The 23,049-nt window shown below is 56.7% G+C and overlaps 2 protein-coding genes across 9 annotated transcripts; one reads left to right on the forward strand and one right to left on the reverse strand.

The window, feature by feature from the left end:
- Positions 912 to 7,061, forward strand: NAB2 (NGFI-A binding protein 2). 2 transcript variants are annotated; one of them, XM_001929485.5, is made up of 7 exons: positions 912 to 1,267; positions 2,710 to 3,583; positions 4,008 to 4,141; positions 4,499 to 4,550; positions 4,645 to 4,777; positions 4,998 to 5,189; positions 6,205 to 7,061. In XM_001929485.5, the coding sequence occupies exons 1-7, from the start codon at positions 1,185 to 1,187 to the stop codon at positions 6,312 to 6,314; spliced, it is 1,578 nt and encodes a 525-aa protein (XP_001929520.1). In that variant the 5' UTR covers positions 912 to 1,184; the 3' UTR covers positions 6,315 to 7,061. The 2 variants fall into 2 exon arrangements, with proteins under 2 accessions (XP_001929520.1, XP_020947484.1); XM_021091825.1 differs by lacking the exon at positions 4,998 to 5,189 and having other exon boundaries at positions 965 to 1,267.
- STAT6 (signal transducer and activator of transcription 6, interleukin-4 induced) lies at positions 6,993 to 23,049 on the reverse strand. Of its 7 annotated transcripts, none has more exons than XM_005663898.3 (23): positions 22,521 to 22,659; positions 21,962 to 22,267; positions 18,375 to 18,511; positions 17,822 to 17,960; positions 17,438 to 17,521; positions 16,443 to 16,581; positions 16,265 to 16,317; positions 15,943 to 16,091; positions 15,010 to 15,141; positions 14,711 to 14,899; positions 14,012 to 14,102; positions 13,772 to 13,894; positions 13,086 to 13,178; positions 12,574 to 12,780; positions 11,292 to 11,386; positions 11,065 to 11,201; positions 10,575 to 10,721; positions 10,303 to 10,366; positions 10,082 to 10,192; positions 9,796 to 9,888; positions 8,695 to 8,760; positions 8,461 to 8,589; positions 6,993 to 8,372 (listed from the first exon to the last, which is right to left on the reverse strand). In XM_005663898.3, the coding sequence occupies exons 3-23, from the start codon at positions 18,488 to 18,490 to the stop codon at positions 8,183 to 8,185; spliced, it is 2,547 nt and encodes an 848-aa protein (XP_005663955.1). In that variant the 5' UTR covers positions 18,491 to 18,511; positions 21,962 to 22,267; positions 22,521 to 22,659; the 3' UTR covers positions 6,993 to 8,182. The 7 variants fall into 7 exon arrangements, with proteins under 7 accessions (XP_005663955.1, XP_005663956.1, NP_001184235.1 ...); XM_005663899.3 differs by having other exon boundaries at positions 7,001 to 8,372; positions 14,012 to 14,099; XM_021090928.1 differs by lacking the exon at positions 22,521 to 22,659 and adding an exon at positions 22,999 to 23,049 and having other exon boundaries at positions 7,018 to 8,372; positions 14,012 to 14,099.

Below are 23,049 nucleotides of genomic sequence, written 5' to 3' on the forward strand. Positions count from 1 at the left end.
GTCCGACGCGCCCGGCCTCCGCCGGTCTCCCACTTGACTCCGGCGAAATACCTTCACAGACGTCCCTAGAAGGGGTATCCTCCTCCCAAAGTTGCCACACAGAATTCCCCAGAGGTAGGTCCCCATTCTCAGCAAATAGGATGCTACTAGCGGAAGAAGGCAGGATACCCCTCCCATCCTTGCCTGACCTAAGCACTAACAACCCAGCGCGACTAATAGACGCGCGTCTAAGCAGCAGGTTATGGCAAACCCCGCCCATTTCTGTTCCCCGAACTTCGACGTGGTTTGGGAAGAGTGCGAGGATCTGTGAGGGATTCCTGCAGAGCTCCACGTTCACAGATCTGTCCTAAGTGCACACTCTACGGGAGTCAGAAGCACCCACGAGAGGAGCCGCGCACCCCAGTCTCCCAACTTTTCCTGGCTCACTCCTAACATTCACACGTATAGCACCGCGAAGCCCGAGTGTGGGCAGCAGGCGACCGGGTAGTTGTTTAGGCGCGTGTGCCCGTCGGTGTGCTTCTCTGTGTCTTTGTGTACCTGTGCGTGGTTGTGAAACTCCGCTCTCTGCTCAGAGGGGAAGGAGGAGTGGGAGTAAGAATGTCGCCGGCTGGGCGCTCACGTGGGTACGTGGGCGCGAAGAAGGCCGGCTGTGCATCCGGCGTAGGCGGCTCCGAGCGACCTCGCCCCGCCCGCTGAGTCCCCAAGCCCGCCTTCCACAGCCCGGCCTCGGTCACTTTAGTCCCCAACTCGGCGCCCTGGCGCCGAGTCCCCGCCCCCGCCTCCTGCTCCACACCCCCCTCCCCACATTCTCCGCCTCTCTCCGCCTCTCTGCTGAGGCTTCTCCACCGCCGGCCGAGAGGCCCGGGCGCCCGCCCCCCGCCCACAAGCCTCCGCCCCCGGCTCGGCCCACGCCCTCCGCCCGCCTGGCAGCCAGTGCTGCGCCGGGCCTCGCTCCCCGTGCGTCCTGCGGGGGCGGAGGCGCGGAGAGGCGGCAAGCGCAGCCGGGGAGGGGGGGGGTAGAGGCACAGACAGAGGCGCGGAGGCTCGGAGAGAGGAGACGTGGAGGAAGGGACGGAGCCCGGACAGCGGCGGACACGGCCTCGCGCGCCAGGAAGATCGCAGCACACAGAAGGCGCCGAGCGCCGGACACTGAGAGGGGCATCCCCGGTGGTCTCCAGCCGTCCATGCACAGAGCTCCCTCCCCCACTGCCGAGCAGCCGCCGGGCGGAGGGGACAGCGCCCGCCGGACCCCTCAGCCCAGACTCAAGTAAGTGGGCAAAGGGAAGCGGCGGGGAGTGGAAATGGGTGGAGCTGGACTCGGGGAAAGGGGTCCGGAGGGCGGAGGTCGAGGAGAGGACTAGGGGAAGAGGGACGGGGGTGGGGGGTGGAGACTGATGGAAAGGGGGTGCGCCTTCGAATTAGGGGGCCATGGGAGCAGGCAGGGATCTGATGAAGCTGGATGTGAAGGAATAGTATCTAATTCTCCATTCCTCGTTTACTCTGTGAGCATGACCTGGCCTGTGAGCCCCTGCAAAGAATGTGGGGGCTCCTAAGTGCCAGGGGAAGCCCTGGAGTTCTAGCTGGCAACAGTGCTGGGGAAGAGCCGCTCAGCTGGCACAATCTGTGGTTGGCATGGAGCGCGCCGCTTTGGGGTCGGGAGAAGTCGGCGCCTTTGAACCAAGAGCGCATCAGAGCGGCTCTGCAGGAGCAGGACGTGCCTTAGGCGTCTATTTCCATTTCCGTACCTTTATTTACAGAGTGGGGAGGGGAGTTTCGGTGTGCAGCCCCTCCCTCAAGAGGCCTTGAGTCGCTCCCCCACTCCACTTGAAGATGTGGATGGAAAAAGGGAGAGAGGGGTAGGCGGGAGCCCCCCGGCGGTTTTCGCCCACGGACGCTACCACCGTGGGAGTGTGTGTGGGCGGAACGGGCCGCAAAGCAGAACAATTGAGGCACTTCTCCCCTCCCCTGTGCCTGAGCTGAAGGGATGGGCCTACCTCTGGAGCAGGTGGGAAGGTCACTGCTGGGAGAGGGACCAACCGAGGGCCACTGGGCAGTCTGGAAGAGGGGGGAGGTTCTGGGGAGAGACAGCAGGAAAATGCCTAATCCTTGGGGAAGGCTTAGCAGAGGTGGGAAAAGGTAGCAGAGTAGGGGTCTGCTTGGCTCCTTGAGCTGAAAAGGGCAGGGAAGCCACACCCTCTGCCTCAGCCACATGAGCATAATGCCACCAGAGAATAAAGCTGCCCAGGTGTCCATTGTAGGGAGGTGGGGGCTCATACATTCACCTCAGTGTGGGAAGCTAACTTGTGTAATGTTGAGATTGCTGGGTGTTTGGGGGGAAGACGAGGACTGTGTTCTGGAGGAGAGGGTGGTCCAGCCATCACCGGGGTGTGCTGGCTGGCTTCAGCGCGCAAGGTCTCCTTGTGCCAGGCCAGAAAAGTAAAAGTTGAGGATGGGGGAACAGAGCCTTTGACTTCCACAAAGACCAGTATGGTTTTTAGTACTTCTGGCCAGTTTGGGATGGCATTAGCATGGCTGTGACTCTGAGCAGTGGTTGGTTCTTGTGGTTTGGGCTCCGACCTAGGCACTGGGCAGAGAGAGCATTCGGAAGAGGGGTGGGAAAGAGAAAACAACCGTGAACGTGTGTTCGTACCCAGCAAGGAGGACTTGCACTGACCGCCATCCCCTCTCTGTCCTGTGCCTCCTTCTCAGGCCCAGTGCCCGAGCCATGGCCCTGCCTCGGACACTGGGGGAGCTGCAGCTGTACCGGGTCCTGCAGCGCGCCAATCTCCTTTCCTACTATGAGACCTTCATCCAGCAGGGAGGGGACGACGTGCAGCAACTGTGTGAGGCGGGTGAGGAGGAGTTCCTGGAGATCATGGCACTCGTGGGCATGGCCACCAAGCCTCTCCATGTCCGACGCCTACAGAAGGCACTAAGAGAGTGGGCCACCAATCCAGGGCTCTTCAGCCAGCCAGTGCCCGCCGTGCCCGTCTCCAGCATTCCGCTCTTCAAGATCTCTGAGACTTCGGGGTCCCGGAAGGGGAGCATGAGCAACGGGCATGGCAGTCCTGGGGAAAAGGCGGGCAGTGCCCGCAGTTTTAGCCCTAAGAGCCCCCTTGAACTTGGAGAGAAGCTGTCACCATTGCCCGGGGGACCTGGGGCAGGGGACCCCCGGATCTGGCCAGGCCGGAGTACTCCAGAGTCCGATGTTGGGGCAGGAGGAGAAGACGAGTCTGGCTCACCCCCGTTCTCCCCACCTGCAGGGGGAGGAGTCCCCGAGGGGACTGGGGCTGGGGGGCTGGCAGCAGCTGGGGCTGGGGGCGGTCCGGATCGGCTGGAGCCAGAGATGGTACGCATGGTGGTGGAGAGCGTGGAGAGAATCTTCCGAAGCTTCCCGAGGGGGGATGCTGGGGAGGTAACGTCCCTGCTGAAGCTGAACAAGAAGCTGGCACGGAGCGTGGGGCACATCTTTGAGATGGACGATAACGACAGCCAGAAGGAAGAGGAGATCCGCAAATACAGCATCATTTATGGCCGCTTTGACTCCAAGCGGCGGGAGGGCAAGCAGCTCAGCCTACATGAGGTAAGGATCCCAGCCTCCCAGGAGTGCTCTTGACTCCCAGGCCTTGACCCACTCATCTCTGAGAATGATCACTTCCCCAAGTCTGTTTCATTGACCTTGACCAGGACCCCAGGCCCTGATCCCTTCCCCAGCCAACCCCAGCTGCTGCAGTGCTTCCCTCCTCAACTGAGGCGGAAGCAGAGACACAAGCAAAGCCCAGCTGTCCTCCATGCTGCTCAGAACCCCACAGGAGTGGAGGAGGCCCTGGGCATTCCTGGGTGCTGACCTCTGTCTTCCTCCCTCAGAAAGCTCCTGCGTAGTGTCAGAACCCGAGCAAGCATCTGATGGCTGGGCCTTGCTTGTCTGATGGTGAAGGGGAGAGAGGAGGTTTGGGCAAGGTGCTGGGTGAGTTAGGATTCTGACTGCGCTGGCGCCCTCTCCACAGCTGACCATCAATGAGGCTGCTGCCCAGTTCTGCATGAGGGACAACACGCTCTTACTGCGGAGGGTGGAGCTCTTCTCCCTGTCCCGCCAGGTGGCCCGAGAGAGTACCTACCTGTCCTCCTTGAAGGGCTCCAGGTGAGACTCCCTTCTCTAGGTCCTTCCTAGATCAGAATCCTTCCAAGGAGCTGGGTCATGTCTTAATCTCTACTTCAGGTGCCTCTTGGACTGCTTCTCCCCCATCTGTGTGTCCTTGACTTTGGCCAAGTCCACTTATCTGAGGTCTGGCCCCTTCTCCCATCCATTGCAGGCCTCCACTGTGCCCCCCCACTGCCCCCCCCCCCCCAACAATGGTGCCTGAGCTGGAGACTTGCTTAGCCAGCATCTTTTCATACTCTGGAAATAATGCGTGTTCTTCCCCCCCCAGATTCTGTGTCTTGTCCACCACTTGTCCTTCCCCAGCCTCACTCTCCTTGTTCCTCTCCATCTTTGAAGGCTTCACCCCGAAGAATTGGGAGGCCCCCCACTGAAGAAACTGAAACAAGAGGTAGGTTTTCCAGGGTGCATATAGGGGGTTAGGGCAGCCTTCCCTGGTCCCCTCCCTTGCCAGGTTTTCATTTCCCCATTTGGGGCCTCTACAGGTTGGTGAGCAAAGTCACTCTGAAATCCAGCAGCCTCCCTCAGGCCCTGAGTCCTATGCACCCCCATACCGCCCCAGCCTGGAGGAAGACAGTGCCAGCCTGTCCGGGGAGAGCCTGGATGGACACTTGCAGGGTGAGTGTGCCTCGGAACACTTCTCTGGCCACTGGGGAGGGGGGAGCGCAGGGGTAGAAAGCTTGGGAGGAGGGCGCCAGGAGGCAACTCCCTGGAACATGGTTGGGAGGCCTGGCGGGATGGGGGCAAATGGGCCTGGGCCTATGGGTCTGGCTTTGCAGTTGAGGGTGGGGGTTCCGTGGACTGTGGTCCCTTACCTGACCCGTGCCCATGCCCACAGCTGTGGGGTCATGCCCAAGGCTGACGCCGCCCCCTGCTGACCTGCCTCTGGCATTGCCAGCCCATGGGCTGTGGAGCCGCCACATCCTGCAGCAGACACTGATGGATGAGGGGCTGCGGCTAGCCCGCCTCGTCTCCCATGACCGCGTGGGCCGCCTCAGCCCCTGTGTGCCTGCGAAGCCGCCTCTCGCAGGTGAGGCAGCCAGCAGTGCTGTCCCCAACCACCCCTGCCACCCAGGCTCTCCCCCAACACACACAGCAATCCTGGTGTCCTGGGGCCAGGTGGGAGGAAGAGGGATGTAGTCACCAGAGAGGGCAATAAGGATGGTGGAGCTCCAGCCAACCAGGCCTTGGGTTGAGGAGAGGGGAGCCCTTGGAGGGCTGTTCCCAATAGGGAGGGTCTGACCCTAATGGGCATCTCTGAAGGGGGAACTGGGGAGCAGGAAAAGGAGGGTCATCAAGAAGAGAAGCTTGGATAGAACTTTTACCAACACAGGAGGGTGGAGCATTCTAGGAGTAGGGGTGAGGTTGCCAGCTTAGAATTGGACGAGCCCAAAGGGGTATGCTTGGTGCGTGGATGGGGGAAGGGGGAGTGAGGGAGTAGGCCAGCAGAGGGCCGGGCAGCGGCTGGGCTGAGAGTGACGCAGCAGACAAAGCCACCAACCCTGGCTTGGTATTTTTAAACTGTGTGTGGGTGGGAAGTGGGGGCGGGGACTGAAAGAGGGGCTCTTCTTGGGGGAGGAGCTGGGAGGTTGGCTTCCTGTGATCCCCTTGATTTGGCTTCTAAGAAACTGGGGGGGGGGGGCGTGCATGGTAGGGTAGGCAGGGCCTGGGAGGAGGCCAGGGATGAGTGGGGGCGGCAGAGCCTGGGAAGGGGGGAGGGGGAGAGGTCACAGCCAACCCGCCCCCGCAGCTCCTGACAGAACCAGAAATTCCAGCAGAACGGAGGCGGGAGAGACCGAGAAAGAGAGAGACACTTACAAAGACCGAGAGCTACACACTGCTAAGAAGGGGAAGGGGTGCACACACTTGGCTATAGAAACCCCCCCCCCCACATACATGCACTCACCCGCGCGCGCGCGAGGTGGGCTGAGGGCTGTAAATCCGAGCTCAACTTTACAGCCTTCTCTACACCTGCCTTTGTTCTCAACCACCTCTGTCTACAGCGTTCACCTCGCAGCCTCCTAACTGACCCCTTCTCCCCGCAGAGTTCGAGGAGGGGCTGGTAGACCGATGCCCTGCGCCGGGACCCCATCCCGCTCTGGTGGAAGGTCGGAGGAGCAGCGTCAAAGTGGAGGCTGAGGCCAGCCGGCAGTGAGGGCGGGACTGCTGTCCTCAGACCGCGGGGCCTGGGCTCCCGGGTCACACAACCCCTCGACTCCGCGTCCCTGGCACCTAGTCACAGCCCTGGATCCTTCCGCTGCCCTTCTCCTGCCTCCCCACCGGCCCCATGGGCATAGAACTATGGGGCTTCAAGCAATAACGAGCAGGGGCCTGGCGAGAGGACACAAGGAGGGTGCGTGGTGCCCCCCTCACCGTTGCCCAGAGCAAGGGGCAAGGACTCTGCCTCCAGGGCACTTGGGGTTCTCCCCTTCCTTACACAGCACACTCCCATTCTCTAGTTTGAACCAGTGGTGTGAGCAGTTGGACTCGGTTTGGACATGGGGGAAAGGGGGACTATCCTGGGAGGGTCCAGCAACTAAAAGTGGAAACATTTCCCCCCCAGAACTGGGGGCCTGGGAACACTGGACCTGATCCTCCCTCCATTCCCCCATTTTTGTGCTTCTAGTTTGTTTCTTTAATTTAACAAGTGCTGCAGTTTGCCTACCCATCCCCATCCTTCTCCCAAGTCCTCAGCGGTTCTCTCCCTCCTGCCCTCTCTAGGGGGGCATGGGGTCCCCTTCACCAGCCCCCTCAGGAGGCTTGGGTGGACTCAGGGTCTCCCTTAGCTGGGGGCTGGGCCGCAGCACCTGTCTGAGCAGTTAGAGCATCTTTCTTTTCAGATCGTGTACAGTAGATTATTTATTTTGTTATTTTGGAATAAAATTTATTTTATGGCTTAGGATCTATGACCCCCAAGATGGAGAAAGGGTGGCATGGGGCAGGGGAGTGGAGGGAAGCTGGCGGTGGCTGGGGAAATAGAAAAGAAGCAGTGGGTAGGGCCCCCGATACACCCAAAGGACCACACACTTGAGTCTGGACCCCAGACTCTCTACCCCCTGCCTCTGGGCAGGACTGGTGGTGATGAGCCACCAAAACTACAGCCATATGCAGATGTCACAGCCACGAAGACCCCTCTGGGCACAGTTCTCAAAGATGAGTGAGTGCATTTGGGTTCGCATACACCAGAGAGGCCAGCATGCTTGCTGGTATCTTTTGTGCAGTGTCTCACACTTTCAAACGTGTGTTGTCACACAGGCAAAATCAGAGAGGTACATGTTCTATGTGGCTGTACAGCTAACGTGTGTGACATCTATATAGTAACATGTCTCAAGTACACATACTTTTGCACAGCTATACACACAAACTCAGCCTTTGTACTTCTGCATAATCTCATGCACATGTCCAGAAGCCTCCATCTGACTGACAAATTTGGAGCTGTTCAGGATTCATCTTTTAATCCAGGCAAAACCCATATCAGTAACCAAATGTACAGACCCTCCCTCCTCCTACCCAGTGTCTCCTGAACTGCTTCCCCATCTCCCCGGGGGCTGGGACCCAAGCCTATACCTCCACCCCTGGCATCTGGTGCAGATGTGTGCACATGTCCACATGTTTCTACATGTGTGAGTCCTGAGCCCTGGCTCCAGGCAGGTGGAGAAGCCCTCTGTGCCCTCATCTGTGCTCCTGCCCAGCCCTCTTCCTGCTCAGCCCCATCCTCCAGGGAGGGCCGTATGTGTGTTTTCCGCGTGTACAGGCATGCTGGGGCTGGTCTCACTTGGAACCTGAATTACCCTTCCAGCATTTGGAAGGGGGAGGGCAAGGGTGTGTGGTGGGAGGGAAGGAGCTGAGAGGTTCCACCCACTGTGCGTTCTCCTGGCAAAGTCCTTTGCTCTTGGCCAGGATGTAGGTGGGGACAAGAGGACACCCGCCCCATCCGCTGCTTGGCAGGAGCATGGGCAAGTGTCCAGAGCAGGTCCGAGGGGGCAGGAGAGCTGTCTCTCTGGGTTCCCCTTCCAGCTGGGATCACCAACTGGGGTTAGCCCTTAGGTCCAGATGGGACATGGAGATCCCAGACTGCCCATAGAGGGAGGGCTGCAGGAGGGGCTGGGCTCCCAGGGACCCTCCCCCTGACTCCCCTTGCCCCTCCAAGAGAAGCTTAGTGAGGTCCTGTTCAGTGGGAGGCAGCAAGGGTGGGAACATGTCTTCACCAACCCTGCAGGGAGAAAGGGAGAAGCAGTGGGATAGGCATGGCACCCATTCCTCAGCCCCCACCCAGCCTCCACCCCGAGGCCAATACTCACCAGGTGCCTTGAGGGAACCCTCCCACTGGCTGGCTCAGGCAACTCTCTTCTGCCATGGTCACATCTGGGCAGAGCAGGGGCTCAGGGCTGGACACAGCATGCTCCTGAGGCTGGCATGGCAGTAGGCCCCTGCCCAGGCCCAGAAAAGTAAATGAGGTGGGGGGGGTGGCTTCGAGGCTGGGAATCAATGGGGAGCTTGAGATCAGAATGGGGGAGGGGTGGTTTGTCACTCACTGTGGGTGAGGTTGGTCAAAGGGCAGGCCCATCTGGCTCAGGTTAGGGGGCATCTGCAGGTGAGGTCTGGAAGCAGGAAGGAGGGCACAGTCAGAGAAAGGAAGAGGTGGGCAAGAGCAGGGTGTTGCAAAGTCAAGACCACTGAGTGAGGAACAGAATTTCCTGCTCCTTATCCTGACGGCATAGCTTTGGGTAAGCCATTTCTACCTGTGCGCTTGGTCTTCTCACTTGTATAAGTAAATGTAGGGACTGGGGGCAGGGGGAGAGGAGAGCTAGATTAGCTAGGCTAATTTTTTCCTTTTTTTTTTTTAGGGCCGTACCCTGGCATATGGAAGTTCCCAGGCTAGGGACTGAATCAGAGCTGCAGCTGCCAGCCTACACCACAGTCACAGCCACACAGGATTCAAGGCACGTATGCAATGACCAGTCATTGGCAATGCCGGATCCTTAACCCACTGAATAGAGGCCAGGAATCAAACCCGCATCCTCATGGATACTAGTCAGGTTCATTACCACTGAGCCACAACGGGAACTCCCTAGATTAGCTGATTTCCAAACTCTGAACTCTGGTGGTTCTAAGTCCCCCCAGTCCCCACCCCCACTGCAACTCCTGGGAGAGGAGATGTCCTGCCTTGACTGAGAGTTACTAAGAATGTGAGTGCTACCTGGAGAACAAAAATATCTACACCACTACAGGGCCAAAAAGAGGAATAAATAAAAATCAAGACAGCAGATACATGACAGTCAATTTCAAGGGCAGATCAGATAATATTAGTACTTAAATGGCTCTTGCTAGGAGCCAGGTACTATGCATAGCTTTACACATATTATTAACTCACCCTTCACAATAATCCTCTGAGGAAGGTATCAGCATTTTTCCCCATTCTACAAATGAGGCTCCAGAGTTAAGTAACTTGCCCAAAGTCAGAATTCCAACCTGGATCTTAACCACTAACACCCCAGTGGAGTGGACAGAAGAGACCAAAGTGCTAGGGGTTTGCCACCCCTTTCTCACAGAAAAGCCTCTCCCAACAAACGCAATTGCCCACCCCCAATGCAGGGGGGTGTCCCACCCCATCCCCCAGAGGTGCCCCCACTTACTCCTGGAAGGCTGACAACACACTGACCGATTCTTCCCGGGGGATGGCTGGATATGAGGGGATGGAGTGAGAGTGTGGTGGATACATCTGGGACCTGGGGAAAAGAAAGCAGACCCCTGATGCCAGCCCTTCTCCTGGACACCCCCACCCCTGCCTCAAGATGGGGAATTCCTTTCAAGAAAAGGAAAATGCCCCACTTCAGCCCCCCCTTTGCCAGCTCTCTGGCTGCCCATGCCAAGGGCCCGCCTGCACGGATCCCTCCTGTTTCCATCGCTCAAGCTTCTTACACCATATCTGGGCTGAGCTGCATGTTCATGGAGGTGTCAGGGGCCATTCCAAGATCATAAGTGGGCACCATGGTGGGCATTTGGGGTTCTGGGGTGGGAAGAGGCTGGTCCCTGGAGGAGGGGAGAAGACGTGGGTGACTGACCAGGGGTCGATGCCACCACCCCTTCCTACCAGTAAGTCCCAGGCCCCCCCAACCCTCCACCCACATCAACACACTCACCTTTCCACAGTCATCTTGATCGTAGCTGGGACATATCCCCTGCCATCCTTACCCATCTGCTCAGCTGTTGTGGGGAGGAAAGGAGAGCCTTGGAGTGCTTCCGGGTTAGGGAGGTGGAAAAGGTGGGCATGGCTGAGAGGCAGGTAGGAGACACAGGGTGACGAGGATGGAGAGAGAAGACAGGAATGACACACAGTGGGCAGGGAGGGGGCAGCTGGGAGCAGGAAGGAGGTGGACAACAGGAAGGAATCAGAACTTCGGGCCCAGCTCACGTTTGTAGTGGCTCCGGAAAGCCTCATCCTTGGGTTTCTTGGGGTAGAGGTTTTTGAGCTGAGCAAGGTCCCGGATTCGGTCCCCCAGTGAGCGAATGGACAGGTCTTTGGCAGAGAACGGCTGGATGTTCTCTATCTGTGGGGATCCTACAACAGAAATGAGGCCCTGAGTCCCCTCTGTCCAGACTTTCTTCCTCTTACCCTGCCAACCCCACCACACCCTTGGACTTATCCTCATTCCACCAAGATAAAGAGGAGAGGAGCTACGGTGAGGGTCCTGAGCAAGGGAGACCCACCAGTCTCCATTGCCACAGAGCTCACAGTGAGCAGGCAGAAGTTTAGCCCACAGAAGGCAGAAGAGAAGTTGGACCTAAGAAAGATCTTCCCGAAGATCAGGGTTGGCAACAAGGAAGGCCAAGACATTTCCTTCCCAGAAGAAATCCCAGAGGGCCTAGGGATAGAGGCAGCAGATTGGCTGGGGTGACCTCACCATCCTGGCCTCTGATAACGTGGGCAATGGTGATGCCCCCAATCTCTGAGTCACTGAAGCGAAGGAGGAAGGTTCCATCAGGTTCATTGAGGAGAAGGCTAGTGACATACTGTTTGCTGATGAAGCCAATGATCAACCTGGCCAAGAAGACGGAGAGGGTATGGGTGGAGGTACAGGGTATGCAACAGGAGGTACAGTTGCTCAGGCCGCCCGGGGCAGGGACTCACCGATCTGACCAGTAGCTCCGGAGACAGCGTTTGGTGAGGTCCAGGACACCATCAAACCACTGCCAAAAGGTGAAGCCACGACCTAGCAGGATCTCCTATTGGGCGTGTGGGGAGCTGGTATGAGGACAGGAGGGCCACAGCGAGAGCCTAATTAGGGCAGGCACTGGGCTGTGAGTACCCACACAACAGAGTCACAGGGCTGAGGGTCCACACTGGACCTGAGACCCCCATCAGTGACAATGGTCAGCACTCAAGCTTACCATGTGCTAGGTGCTATTCTAAGCTCTTTTCATAAATTAATGTATCTGATCTTTACAAGCTTATGGAGGTAAGTCCTATGACTGTCCCATCTTACAGAGAAAAAAATGGAAGCCTAGAAAGGTCAAATAACTTGGCCAGGTCCACAGAGCTGGAGAGAAGCAGAGCTGGGATTTGGCCCAGAAAGTCTAGACTGGGCCCTGTCCTAACCACTGTGTTCCACCCCCTCCCAACGAGGCCTGGTGGAAGTGGAGTCCATGGAAGGCAGCTTGCAGGATGTGAGTGTCCTGCTCCCTTTGCTAACACATCCTCTGGCCGTGTGGGTTTTTCTTTCTTCTTTTTCTAAGAGATCAGTACATGACTACCTTTACCCGGCTGGTCCTCAACCAAGACAGCCAGGCCTCCTTTTATCCCTATTCGTGTAACAGGCCCAGTCCTGAGCCACCTGATTTGGGGGGCCATAAAATATAGTCACGAAGAGCAAGAGTCAAACATAGGGGCTTGCATCCTGGCCATGCCACTCACCTTCTGGGAGGCCTTAGACAAACTACTTAACCCCTGAGCATCAGGTTCCCCCTCTGTAAATCGGGGGTAATAAGAGTACCCACCTCAAAGGGATGTTGGGAGGATGAAATGGGATAACACACATAGAGGGCTAAAACACAGTGCCTGGTGTATAGCAAGCCGTCGACACATGGTAGCTGGTATTATTGCACATGTCCCTGTGGGATTTCATCCTGGTTTTTGCAATAGGAACTATTTTCCCAAGGGGTCAAAGTCATTTTGAATCAGAGCTGTTTACACACAATCTGGATGAGTCATGCAAATCACTGGCAAAGACTTGGGGGATGTCAGAGAGCTAAGGGGTTTTGCTGCCTGGGCCACGACAGAGGCCTTCCTGATGCATGTGGTGGGGCATTGGGACGATCCCAGCAGTCGATATCTAGGCAGAAGCTACGGACACCCTGAGTGCCCCAGGGAGGAAAAGTTTGTGGATGGGCGGTCCAAAGGGCAAGGGAATGACCTTGTTGAACTGTGACCAGGACACAGAACGGTGCTGGAAGGCCTCCATGCTCAGGCTGTTGTCGTTGAAGATCTTCTGGGCCAGGAAGAGGAAGTGCTCTGGGAGTAAACCCCGGTTGGTCCCCACCTCAGCCATGAACTTGAGGTTCAGAGTTTCACACATCTTCTCCCAGGGCACCCGCTCAGCCACCACAAAGGGCACACGGTCCTGGGAGGAGGGGAAAAGGAGAGGGCATCTCAGGCTGTCCTCCCCATTCCTCCTCCAGAGGGCCTTCATCCTTCCCACCTCCCCAAGCCTGCCCCTCCCCAGCTGTGTCCCCCTGAGCTCATTCAACAAAGATGGCATTTGCCCAACAGTAGTTTAGGGTGCTACGGCAAGACAGTTGTTACGACTGGCATGAAAAGAGGTCAGAAGAACCCAAAGAGGTCTCTTAGAAGGAGTTAAGGTCACCTCCATTTGAACTGCCAGCCTGCCAGCCTGCACCCTCACCCCAACTCCAGGTCTTTCCTCACCATCTCAGAGAAGGCGTTGTCCCACAAGATGGTGGCTTTGGCATTGTTGTCTTGGTTGCCGTGGACAATGACCACCAGGGGCAGAGACAGGGCCTGAAGCGGGTGAGGAAAGGGGGTTCTTCTTACTGCGGATAGAGACTTCCATAGAGGGCTGGGTCTGAGGGTGCGGGGAAGCCACTGGACTCACACAGCATCGTTATAAGCTCACGGGATGTTACCAGATGCTTTCTGAAGCTCGGTGTGGGCCTTATGCAGAGAAGTGGTTGTGAGTCAGGGCTATGGAGTCAGAGCTCCAGGTTTCAAATGCCACCCTCAACATTCAGTAGCTGTGTGACCTGGGCCAATTACTCAATCTTTCTGTGTCTCCATGTCCTCATCTATAAGATGAGGCTGGCAGTCATACCTACCTCATAATGTTATTGAGAAAACCAGGTATGTGTGTGACTTGAAATAGTGCCCTGGTCTGTGGACAGTGTGTAACAAGGGCCAGTCGCTTCTACCCTGTCACTCCTGCAGGTGCACTCCGGTTCTTGCTCTTCCCTACTCACCCGGGTCCCAACACACACAAATCCCGACACACAGGGTATGGGGCCATCGTGAGGAGTGAGGATCCAGCCCCCACTGTGTGTAGCCTGGGCGGGGGGACCTGGGGCCCCACCTCAGGAAGGGCTGGGGCCTCACTTCACCTGGAGCTGGATGGGGAGTTTGTTGGGGCCAAGCACGAAGCTGGTGGAAAAGAGCACTGCACACTTCTCCTCGGTGACGGACTCAGTGCCCTTCCGCTCACACCGCTTGATTTTCTTCAGAAGCTGCAGGATGGGGGAGGGAGAGAAGGATGAGGGCAGAGACGGCCTCTCCTGGGCTCCCAACACCCTCTCTAAGGAGAGACCTCCGGACCCCGGCCCACCACTCCCTGAAGCCCTCACCAGGTTCTTGAACAGGGCAGAGCAGCAGTTCCCAGGAACGCTATTCTCCAAGGGCACAGAGTTGTTGATGATCTCCCCAGTGCTTTCGCTGCTGGGGGAAGTCAGAGAGTGGCTCATCCCACCCGGGCCAGCTGTGGCAGGAGCTTGGGTCCAAGGGTGAATGGGATGGATGACTGGCCCCCAACCTCCATCTCTCCCCTTGAGTTCTTCTTTTTTTTTGTCTTTTTGCCATTTCTTGGGCCGCTCTCGCGGCATATGGAGGTTCCCAGGCTAGGGGTCTAATCGGAGCTGTAGCCACCAGCCTACACCAGAGCCACAGCAACTCGGGATCCGAGCTGCGTCTGCAACCTACACCACAGCTCACGGCAACGCCGGATCCTTAACCTACTGAGCAAGGCCAGGGATTGAACCCGCAACCTCATGGTCCTAGTCGGATTCGTTAACCACTGAGCCATGACAGGAACGCCTCCCCTCGAGTTCTTAAGGGAGCAGTTCCCCCCTTAGCCAAATCCTGATGCTTGCGCCCCATTCTTGCGCTGACGGGTCCTTGTCCTTCCTCTGCCTTGACCACACAGGGTTCCCACATCCTGGCACCCTCCCTCCCTGTCACCCTGCTCCTCAGGCCAGTCCCCCAGGCTCCTCTGGCCTCCATCCCCCACCCCCCATCCCCCCACCCTGGCCTCTCCAGCCCCAGCTTACGCTCCAGCCCCGGGCCCCTGGGGCATGCTCAGCTCCCTGGCCTGCTTCTCGGTTACCATATCGGCCCTGACCAGTGGAGGCTTGGCTGGAGCCCCCAGGAACCTCAGGCCCAGCAGGAATCGAACCCCAGCCTGAAACTTGGTCTGCGTCTTCAGTACCTGGGGGGGCTGCTTTTCTACCAGGAAAGAGCTGAGAGGAGGACACAAGGGAAGTCAGTGACAGGGTCCTTCCTGGTGCCCCCCCCAACTCTGACCCTCTTCCTTTCTTAGGATCTGATGTAGCCAGGCAGGGGTTCATACCTGGTGACGAGTGTTTGCAGGACTTCATCCAGCCGGCTAATCAGTGCTGCTCGGGTCTTGGGCTCAAGCTCCCCACCAGCCGCCCCCACCTCCTGCTGCAGCTGTGAATAAATGTCCACCAGGCTCTCACACCTGGGGCCAGGACAGTGGTCAGGGGGCACAGGATTTAGGCTGCCTGTTCCTGGCCCAGACCCTCCACCCCTAAACCCAGAAAGAAAGCAGGATAGTGTGTGTGGAGGGGGTGGGATGGACAGTGGGTGCGGCTGCAAGGGACCTGGGCTGAAGGGGTTCTGGGACCTGCCTTGGCTCTGAGGAGGAGGTTCCTTCTCAGGGCCTGGAAGCTCTGTGGAAACTCGGCTGCCTCTTCCCCAGGACTCTGGTACCCAGGTTAGCTGCCAGCACACATGATGCTTTTGTGCAAATTAGAAGGTGTCCACCCCATAGACCAGATAGATTCCCCATTCCTCTGGGCACGGGGCTTAAAGAGAAAAGTCTGGGTTGCAGGAACTCCTGCTTGTGCCCCCTTGGCTGGGAGCACGTGTACAGGATGAGATCCAAACAACAGCGCACACGGCTCTGCTGGAACTGGCTTCTCTGAGTCTTAGCCCACCCAGGCCTGGTTTTTCCTTTTTTTTTTTTTTTTTTTTTTAATGGCCACACCTGCAGCCTATGGAGCTTCCCAGGCTAGGGGTCGAATTGGAGCTGCAGCTGCGGGTCTACGCCACAACCACAGCAACACAGGATCCGTAAACCACTGATGGAGGCCAGGGATCAAACCCAAATCCTCATGGATACTAGCTGGGTTCGTTACTGTGGAGCCACAGAGGGAATTCCCTGGCCTGTTTTTTCTCTCACACACCTGTGGGTCCTCCAGCAGTGACAGCAGGTGCCCACCCCCAGCCCACCCTTCTTCCCTGTCAGCCCTGCCCCCACCTCTCCTGCAGTGGGGCCAGGCTCTCCTCAAAGGGTGCGCCATTCCCTGCCAGCTGCTGCTGCCGTTTCCAAATCTGGATCCTCTTCAGCACCAGGGCCTGGGCAGCCTCCAGCTCCCCAACAGTCTCCTGCAGCAACGTGGCCAGGGCCTGTGGGCGGGGAGGGCCTAAGCCAGGGCCACACACTTCCTCCTTGTCCAGCTCCCGAGGGTAGGGCTCTCTTTCTCACCTCTCCAAGGTCTAATCTCCATCCTCTCACAGATTTGAGACCCTCTCAAAGTCTGCACTTTGAGCTTCATCCCACATCTCAGTCCATTACTCACCTCGCTTGGCCCAGTCCCCTTGGCAGGAGTTTCTAACAAGTTGTGAAGAGACACTGAGGGTAGGGGCAGAAATCAGGGGCGCAGAGAGATGTGAGGTTCAGTCAAGGTTGAGATCAAAAAGGGAGCATTCCCACACCCTCCCCAGAACCCTCCTAGGGCTCCAGGCCCAGGCTCCTACCTTGGCCAGCCTCAGCCCCGGGCTGCAGGGCTTTGCGGAGAAGGCGGGTTTCCCCCACTCGGTGCTGCAGCCTCCGCAGAATTGTGTTAAACTTGAGTTCCTCCTGCTTCCAGTGGAAAGGCATTGGCAGGTGGCGGAACTGCACAGGAGGGACAGATGCCACCAGGTGAGACACTCTGCCCATCCCTTCTACTTGGCCTCCACTCCCTGAAGGGGTGCCTGTTGCTCTGCTCTGCTCTGCACAAAAGGAGACAGGCCACTTTCCTTGGCTGGCTCCCCACCCTCCTTGGACAGTTCTTCCTGCCCATTTGGAATCTCCTGGAAATAAGACCTCTCTGCTGGCAGAATCAGCTCCTTACCTCTTGCTCTCTCCTCCCCAGGCCTCCTTACCCTCAGTCCCTCACTGGAAGCTTCTCTGAGCTTAACTTGGGGCTCACCCTGACCCCAGGAACCTCCTTTGGTCATCTTGGGCCTAGAACACTGAGCCTTGACGTTCCTGTGTGGCTTAACGCGTTAACAATCTGGCATTTTCACTGCTGTGGCTCGGGTTACCTGGCCTGGGACCTTCTGCAAGCCACGAGCACAGCCAAAAAAACCAACCAAACAAAAAACCAACAACAGGGAGTTCCCATTGTGGCTCATCTGGTGAAGAACCCAACTAGTGTCCATGAGGATGTGGGTTCGATCCCTGGCCTTGTTCAGTGGGTTATGGATCCAGTGTTGCCACAAGCTGTGGTGTAGGTCACAGATGCGGCTCAAATCTGGCATTGCTGTGGCTTTGGCATAGGCCAGCAGCTGCAGCTCAAATTCAACCTCTTACCAGGGAACTTCCATATGCCGCAGGTGAGGCCCTAAAAAGACAAAACAAAAAACACACAAACAAAAAAACCCCAATGACACTGAGGCTTTCCTGAAGTTCAGATTCCTTCTAGTTTCTCATGGCCCAGGCTAAAGTCCCAGGACAAGATGGGGTGAAAGATGGGGTATCCCAATACCTGTTCCATAACAGCTTTTTTCTCCCCTTGAAGTATGTGTCTGAAAGTGGCCACCAGCTTCAGCGGGTCCCTCTGATATATGCTCTATAGAAATGAAGAGTGGTAGACAGGATTAGCCTGGCTCTTACCCGTGTCTTTCTCCTCTCCACCACTCCCACCCGCCTCCACTACTCCCACATGCACTGAGAGGCAGCACAGCTGTGCTCCAGAAGTTTTCATGCATTTGCATGCTTTTAAAATCTAATTTGCATGCTAGCTAACAGCTAACCACAGGAATACCAATTTGCTTCCAGCATCCAGCCAATTTTCTTCTAGCATCCAAGGCTCACCCCAGCTCCACTCCAGGCCCCACCCCAGCCTTGTCCCCTCCCCTTCTGCCCCCACCTCCAGGGTGCTGATGTGTTGCAAGATGGTACTCCCCTCCCCCTGCTCTCCAGCCAAGGCCTGAAGGCGCTGGACAGTGGCAGATAGCAGGGCACTGGCCATGTTGCAGCAGAAGGCATCTGAGCCGACAAGGAACTCCCTGTGGGAAGAATGGGATGAAGCAGCCTTGGGTCAGGGCTTCCTCAGCTCTGCTGACCCTTTATCCCATAGCAAACAGCTCAGCAGTTCCTTCCCCCTCTTATCCTCCATCCAGACCCTCTGCAGCCCTCCCCAGTATCCCTTGTTTCCTGATTTCCCAGCTGTTGTGAGAACTGCCCTTGCCCCAGCTCTGGCCGCCTTCCTCTTTGGCTCAGCCTCCTAAGGGGGTGGGGGGACTACACGTGTCCTCATGCATAAGCTGGTTGATGTGGCTCAGATTTCCTGCTAAATCTGGGCCACCACACATGGAATAACGAGTCCCAAATCCTGAAATGGGGTAAAGGAAAACCAAGGAGAGGGAAGGGGGGTGGGGGACACTGGGAGACCAACATTGGGTGAGGCAGCCAGGACTCACCAGGGTTGGTTCTCCAGCCAGTCGCCCAGGAGATGCCGCAGGTGTTGGGGAAAGTCGACATAGAGCCGCTGCAGTTTTTCTGGGGGCATTTTGGAGACCAGACCCCACAGAGACATGATCTGGGGTTTGGAGGGTGCCTGGAGGAAAGGAACAAGGTTTCTGGGCACTCTGAGAGGTGTCCAAGAAAGTCAGCCTTAGTTTTGGGGCGGCCAGGGACCTCCCATAGACAGCCCTCCCAGAGAGCCAGACCACCTCAAACCGGGGACATCTCTGGTTGAGGCCTGAGACAAGGGATTTCCTTCAACAGTAGACACAGGGGTGATGGGATGGGAGGAACTGAGCTGCAGTAAGGGGTGAGAGACAGAGGAGATGGGGCAGGAGGGAAAGCTCTCTGAGAGAAGACAGAGGATATGGTTGTAGCTCTAAATCTGCCTCTGGTGACAAGAAACCTCCCCTCTCTGGACCTGGAGCCTCTCATCTAGAACATACAAAGTGTGGATAAAGTTTAGAACTTTCCAAACTCTTTTTTCTTCTTTTCCTCTGCCCATGGCACACGGAAGTTCCCAGGCCAGGAGCTGAACTCATACCACAGCAGTGACCCAAGCTGCTGCAGTGACAAAGTCAGATCCTTAATCCACTGCACCACCAGAGAACTCCCTTTCCAAACTTTTGTAAGCAGTAGACGATTTTAGTTTAACCTGTGGAATTCCCATTATATGAAACTGGAGGAGTTCCCACCATGACACAACAGGATCAGCAGCATCTCTGGAGTGCTGGGATGCGGGTTTGATCCCTAGCCCGGCACAGTGGGTTAAGGATCCAGTGCTGCCGCAGCTGCAGCATAGGTCAAAGCTGCAGCTCAGATCTGATCCCTGGCCTGGGAGCTCCATACGCCATGGGGCAGCCAAAAATTTTTAAAAATTAAAACATTAAAAAAAAAAAATTGAAGTTTCTCTGTTGAAAATGAGTGTAATAGCCCTGGAATTCTACTGCTTCTTACTTCCCTCTGCCTACCTTCTGACTCCAAAGGTGTCCCTGGAGAAACCCCTCCCAATTCCAGGGCTCTGTGACAGAATTTTTTTTTTTTTTTTTTTAATCTTTTCAGGGCTGCACCTGCGGCATATGGAGGTTTCCAGGTCGAATCGGAGCTCTGCCACAGCCAGGGCAATGCCAGATCCTAAACCCACTGAACAAGGCCAGGAATTGAACCTGCCTCCTTTTGGATGCTAGTCAGATTCGTTTCTGCTGAGCCATGACAGGAACTCCCCGTGAGAGAATTTGAAAACTACCTGGCTAGATGATGAAGAAGAGGATGGAAGACTAATAATAGCTACCATTAACTAAGCACTTACTGTGTATGAGGCGTTACACTGGATGCATTACCTCATTATAACCTTGCAACAATTTTTAAAATATAGAATTATCCCCTTTCACAGGTAGAGAAACCAAGCTCAAGGAGATTCTCCAACTTGCTGAGTTTGGACATCAAGATTTGAACCCGAATGGGGTTAACTATTACATCATGCAGCTAGGATCCCTTCCAGATCCAAATCCCATAATCCTAAACGGGGGGCGTGTGCTGGAGGCGAATTGAAGAGGAGATGGAGCAAAAGGAAAAGCAGAGAGGAGTTCCCATCGTGGCTCAGTGGTTAACAAATTCTACTAGGAACCATGAGGTTACGGGTTCGATCCCTGGCCTTGCTCAGTGGGTTAAGGATCCGGCGTTGCCTGAGCTGTGGTGTAGGTTGCAGACATGGCTCGGATCCTGCGTTGCTGTGGCTCTGGCGTAGGCCAGTGGCTACAGTTCCGGTTAGACCCCTAGCCTAACCCCATATGCCACGGGTGCGGCCCTAGAAAAGGCAAAAAATAAATAAATAAATAAATAAATAAATAAATAAATAAAGGAAAAGCAGAGAGAACTCAGGAAGAAGGTGAGAGCAACTGGAGAAAAATCAGGGTTAATAAGTCTGTAGTGAAAAGTCTAGAAGGGGGAGAGGCTAGAAAAGGGGGAGAAGAAAAGGGGCAAGAGGAAAGGAGATGGGGGAGTAGGGAAAAGGATTGCCTCCCCATTTCTGGGTGGGCTGCAGGGAGGAGTGGGTAAACCAGTGGTTTCCCAGGGGTCTCTCAGTTCATGTTTCTCAAAATGTCCCTCTTCTCAGAGATGATAGAAAGGATGGGGATGGAAACTCCCTGGGTCTCCCCCAACCCAGTAACCCCAAGTCCTCCGGCTGTACTTTTAGCCTCTCCCCTCTCCCAGTTCTTGCAAAAGGATGGAGAACAGAGGGGCCCCTTTTCTAGACACTCCAGTCCCTCCCCGCAGGCCCTCTCCCCGTGAGCTCTTTTCTCCCAAAGGCAGAATCCTCCCCCATCCTGCTCAGGGTCCTCTAATAGAGTTTTCTCTACGCCCGCCTTGGGGTGGGGCGCCTTTCGGTTGGTGTTTCAACCCAAGGGAGGACTCCATTCCTTTCTTGTCCCTTCCTCTCTCGTTTCTCAAGGTGTTCAGACCTTTGACCCTCTACCCCTACCCTACTGGGGACTGAGATGACCCCTAAGCCATAGGCAGCCCCACCTTTCCTCTACATCCTCTTGTTGAGTGGCCAGCTTCCTGTCCCGGCTCTGGCTTCAAATCTTCCCCCCCTCCATCCCCAGACTGCAAGGGGCTAGATTTTCCCCCACCCACACCCACCGCCCACACACAATAACAAGGCCGTGTCCATTGGCCTGCCAGGCCAGAGACGCCTTCTGCTCTAAGCCCCGCTGAACAGCCGCAGGGAGGGAGGAGCCCCGGCGTGAGGGGGCGGGGCCAGTGTTGCCTTCCCAATAGGGAAGGGAAGCCCCACGTCCAGGATCTTCATCAGCCCGGCTTCGTGGCCTAAACCTCAGCTCAACTCCGACATTCCTGAGCCCTCTGACCGTGGGACCACAGGATCAAAAGTCAAAAGAGTTTCTCCGAGTTGCCCAATGTGTGTATGTGGAGGTGGGGGCGGGGAGGGATGCGGGGAGGCGGAGCCAGGTCAGCACGAGGAGGGTTAACTCCGTGACGCGCCGGGACCAGCGTGGAGCAGTTTTGAGGGGGAAATTCCCCCTCCTCTGGGGCACCATGAGGTCTACATCTGGGGCTCGCTCACCCCCTAGCCACACCCTTGAACGGGAACCTTTATGGGGGGGCCTGGTAGGGGTTTGTCAAGACCCACTACGCCCAGGCATCAGCCTACCAGGGAGGGGCAGCCACTTTCCCCCACCGCAGACGGCAGAGGGACACCTCCTTTCCCTCCTTTCCCTGCCTTTGCGCGTCCCTGTAGGTGCAGGGACGCGGGGGTGGGGGTGGGGGTGAGGGAGGGGCTGGAAAAAGTGAACCACGGCATGGAGGGGTTGAGGGGGGAAGTGCTAGGCCTGTACCCAGCCCAGATTCCTCTGATATTTCGAAACTGCCAAAACTCAGTACCACCAGCGACCAGCCCCAGCTGAAACAATTTCTTGGGGACCATCCACTCTGCCCAGGGAGGATTCTGAGAGGCCCTCCCCCACCCCCCACACACTCATAGTCAGATGCCCCCCAACCCCCCCTCCTGGAGGTATCCCCTCACCTTGGCAACCCCTCTGCTGTCTTCTCCCTCTCTCAGCGGGCACTGCCAGGCCCCATGGGTCTGTAGCTCTGTCCAGCGGGTTCAGGGCTGGCCCTGCTAGCACCCTCCCTCCAGCACCACTAAAAAGAAAACACGCACACACACACAGTCACACATACACACACACACACACACACACACACACAAAATCCTCTCCCGTCCTCCTCTTCAGTGTAAGCAGTGGCTGCCCCAGCCCGCTGTTTCCGGCTTCTCCGACTACCCAGGTCCCTCCCTGGACCTCTGACGACACAGAGAAGAGAAAGTGGGCTGGAGGAGGAAGAGGAAGAAAGTGGGGTGAGCGTATCTGCCTCCTGTCCCGGGGAGGGGAGCATGGGGTGAGGGGAGCCAGGACTGGGATTTGGGGGGCCCTGGGGCCTGGCTGGAAGGGAGGTTGATCCCCATTTACCCTGTCCCCCATAAAAGCAATAAACTTTTCTCTAGAAAGTCACCTAATGTCAAGTAGAGACATACTGCCTCTCTCATACTCAAAACTTTCGCAGGGGCTGGAGTTTGGGCTCACCAGGGACTGGGCTCCCCCCGGGGCCTCTGGAAGACGAAACCCCTCAGGGCTCTGCGCTCCCTCCAGTGGAGGACCCTGAAAGCAGGCAAGGAGCTCCAGTCTACTCCGTCCGGAACTCCTAGGTTCCCCTCCCTTCTAGGTGGGGACCGCCTTAGAGGTCTCGTGACCGCTGACGGGAGCGTGTGGGGGAGGGGACCCAGAAGCTCAGAATGCTGGAGGACTCCAGGGGTCCTCGGACTGAAAGTCATCTCTGCCCCCTCTTCACAGGGGACTATTCTCAGACCCAGGTGGGAGCCAGCAAAAGCTGGAGTTGCTGCCTGATTCCCAAGGGTCAAGTTTGAATATGAATCTGCTGTGCAGCCTTGGCAAAGTTCCCAACTGTTTCTGGGGTAAACACTGAGACACACCCAGAAACAAACACACATACACAATTTCCCTGGCCACAAGATTCCCCCCCCCAACACGCACACATACTTACACACACGTGCAGGCAGTCTCGAAGACATGTCTGCACTCAGAGCCACATGCA

This window comes from Sus scrofa, chromosome 5, assembly GCF_000003025.6.
Source record: "Sus scrofa isolate TJ Tabasco breed Duroc chromosome 5, Sscrofa11.1, whole genome shotgun sequence".
NCBI lineage: Eukaryota > Metazoa > Chordata > Mammalia > Artiodactyla > Suidae > Sus > Sus scrofa.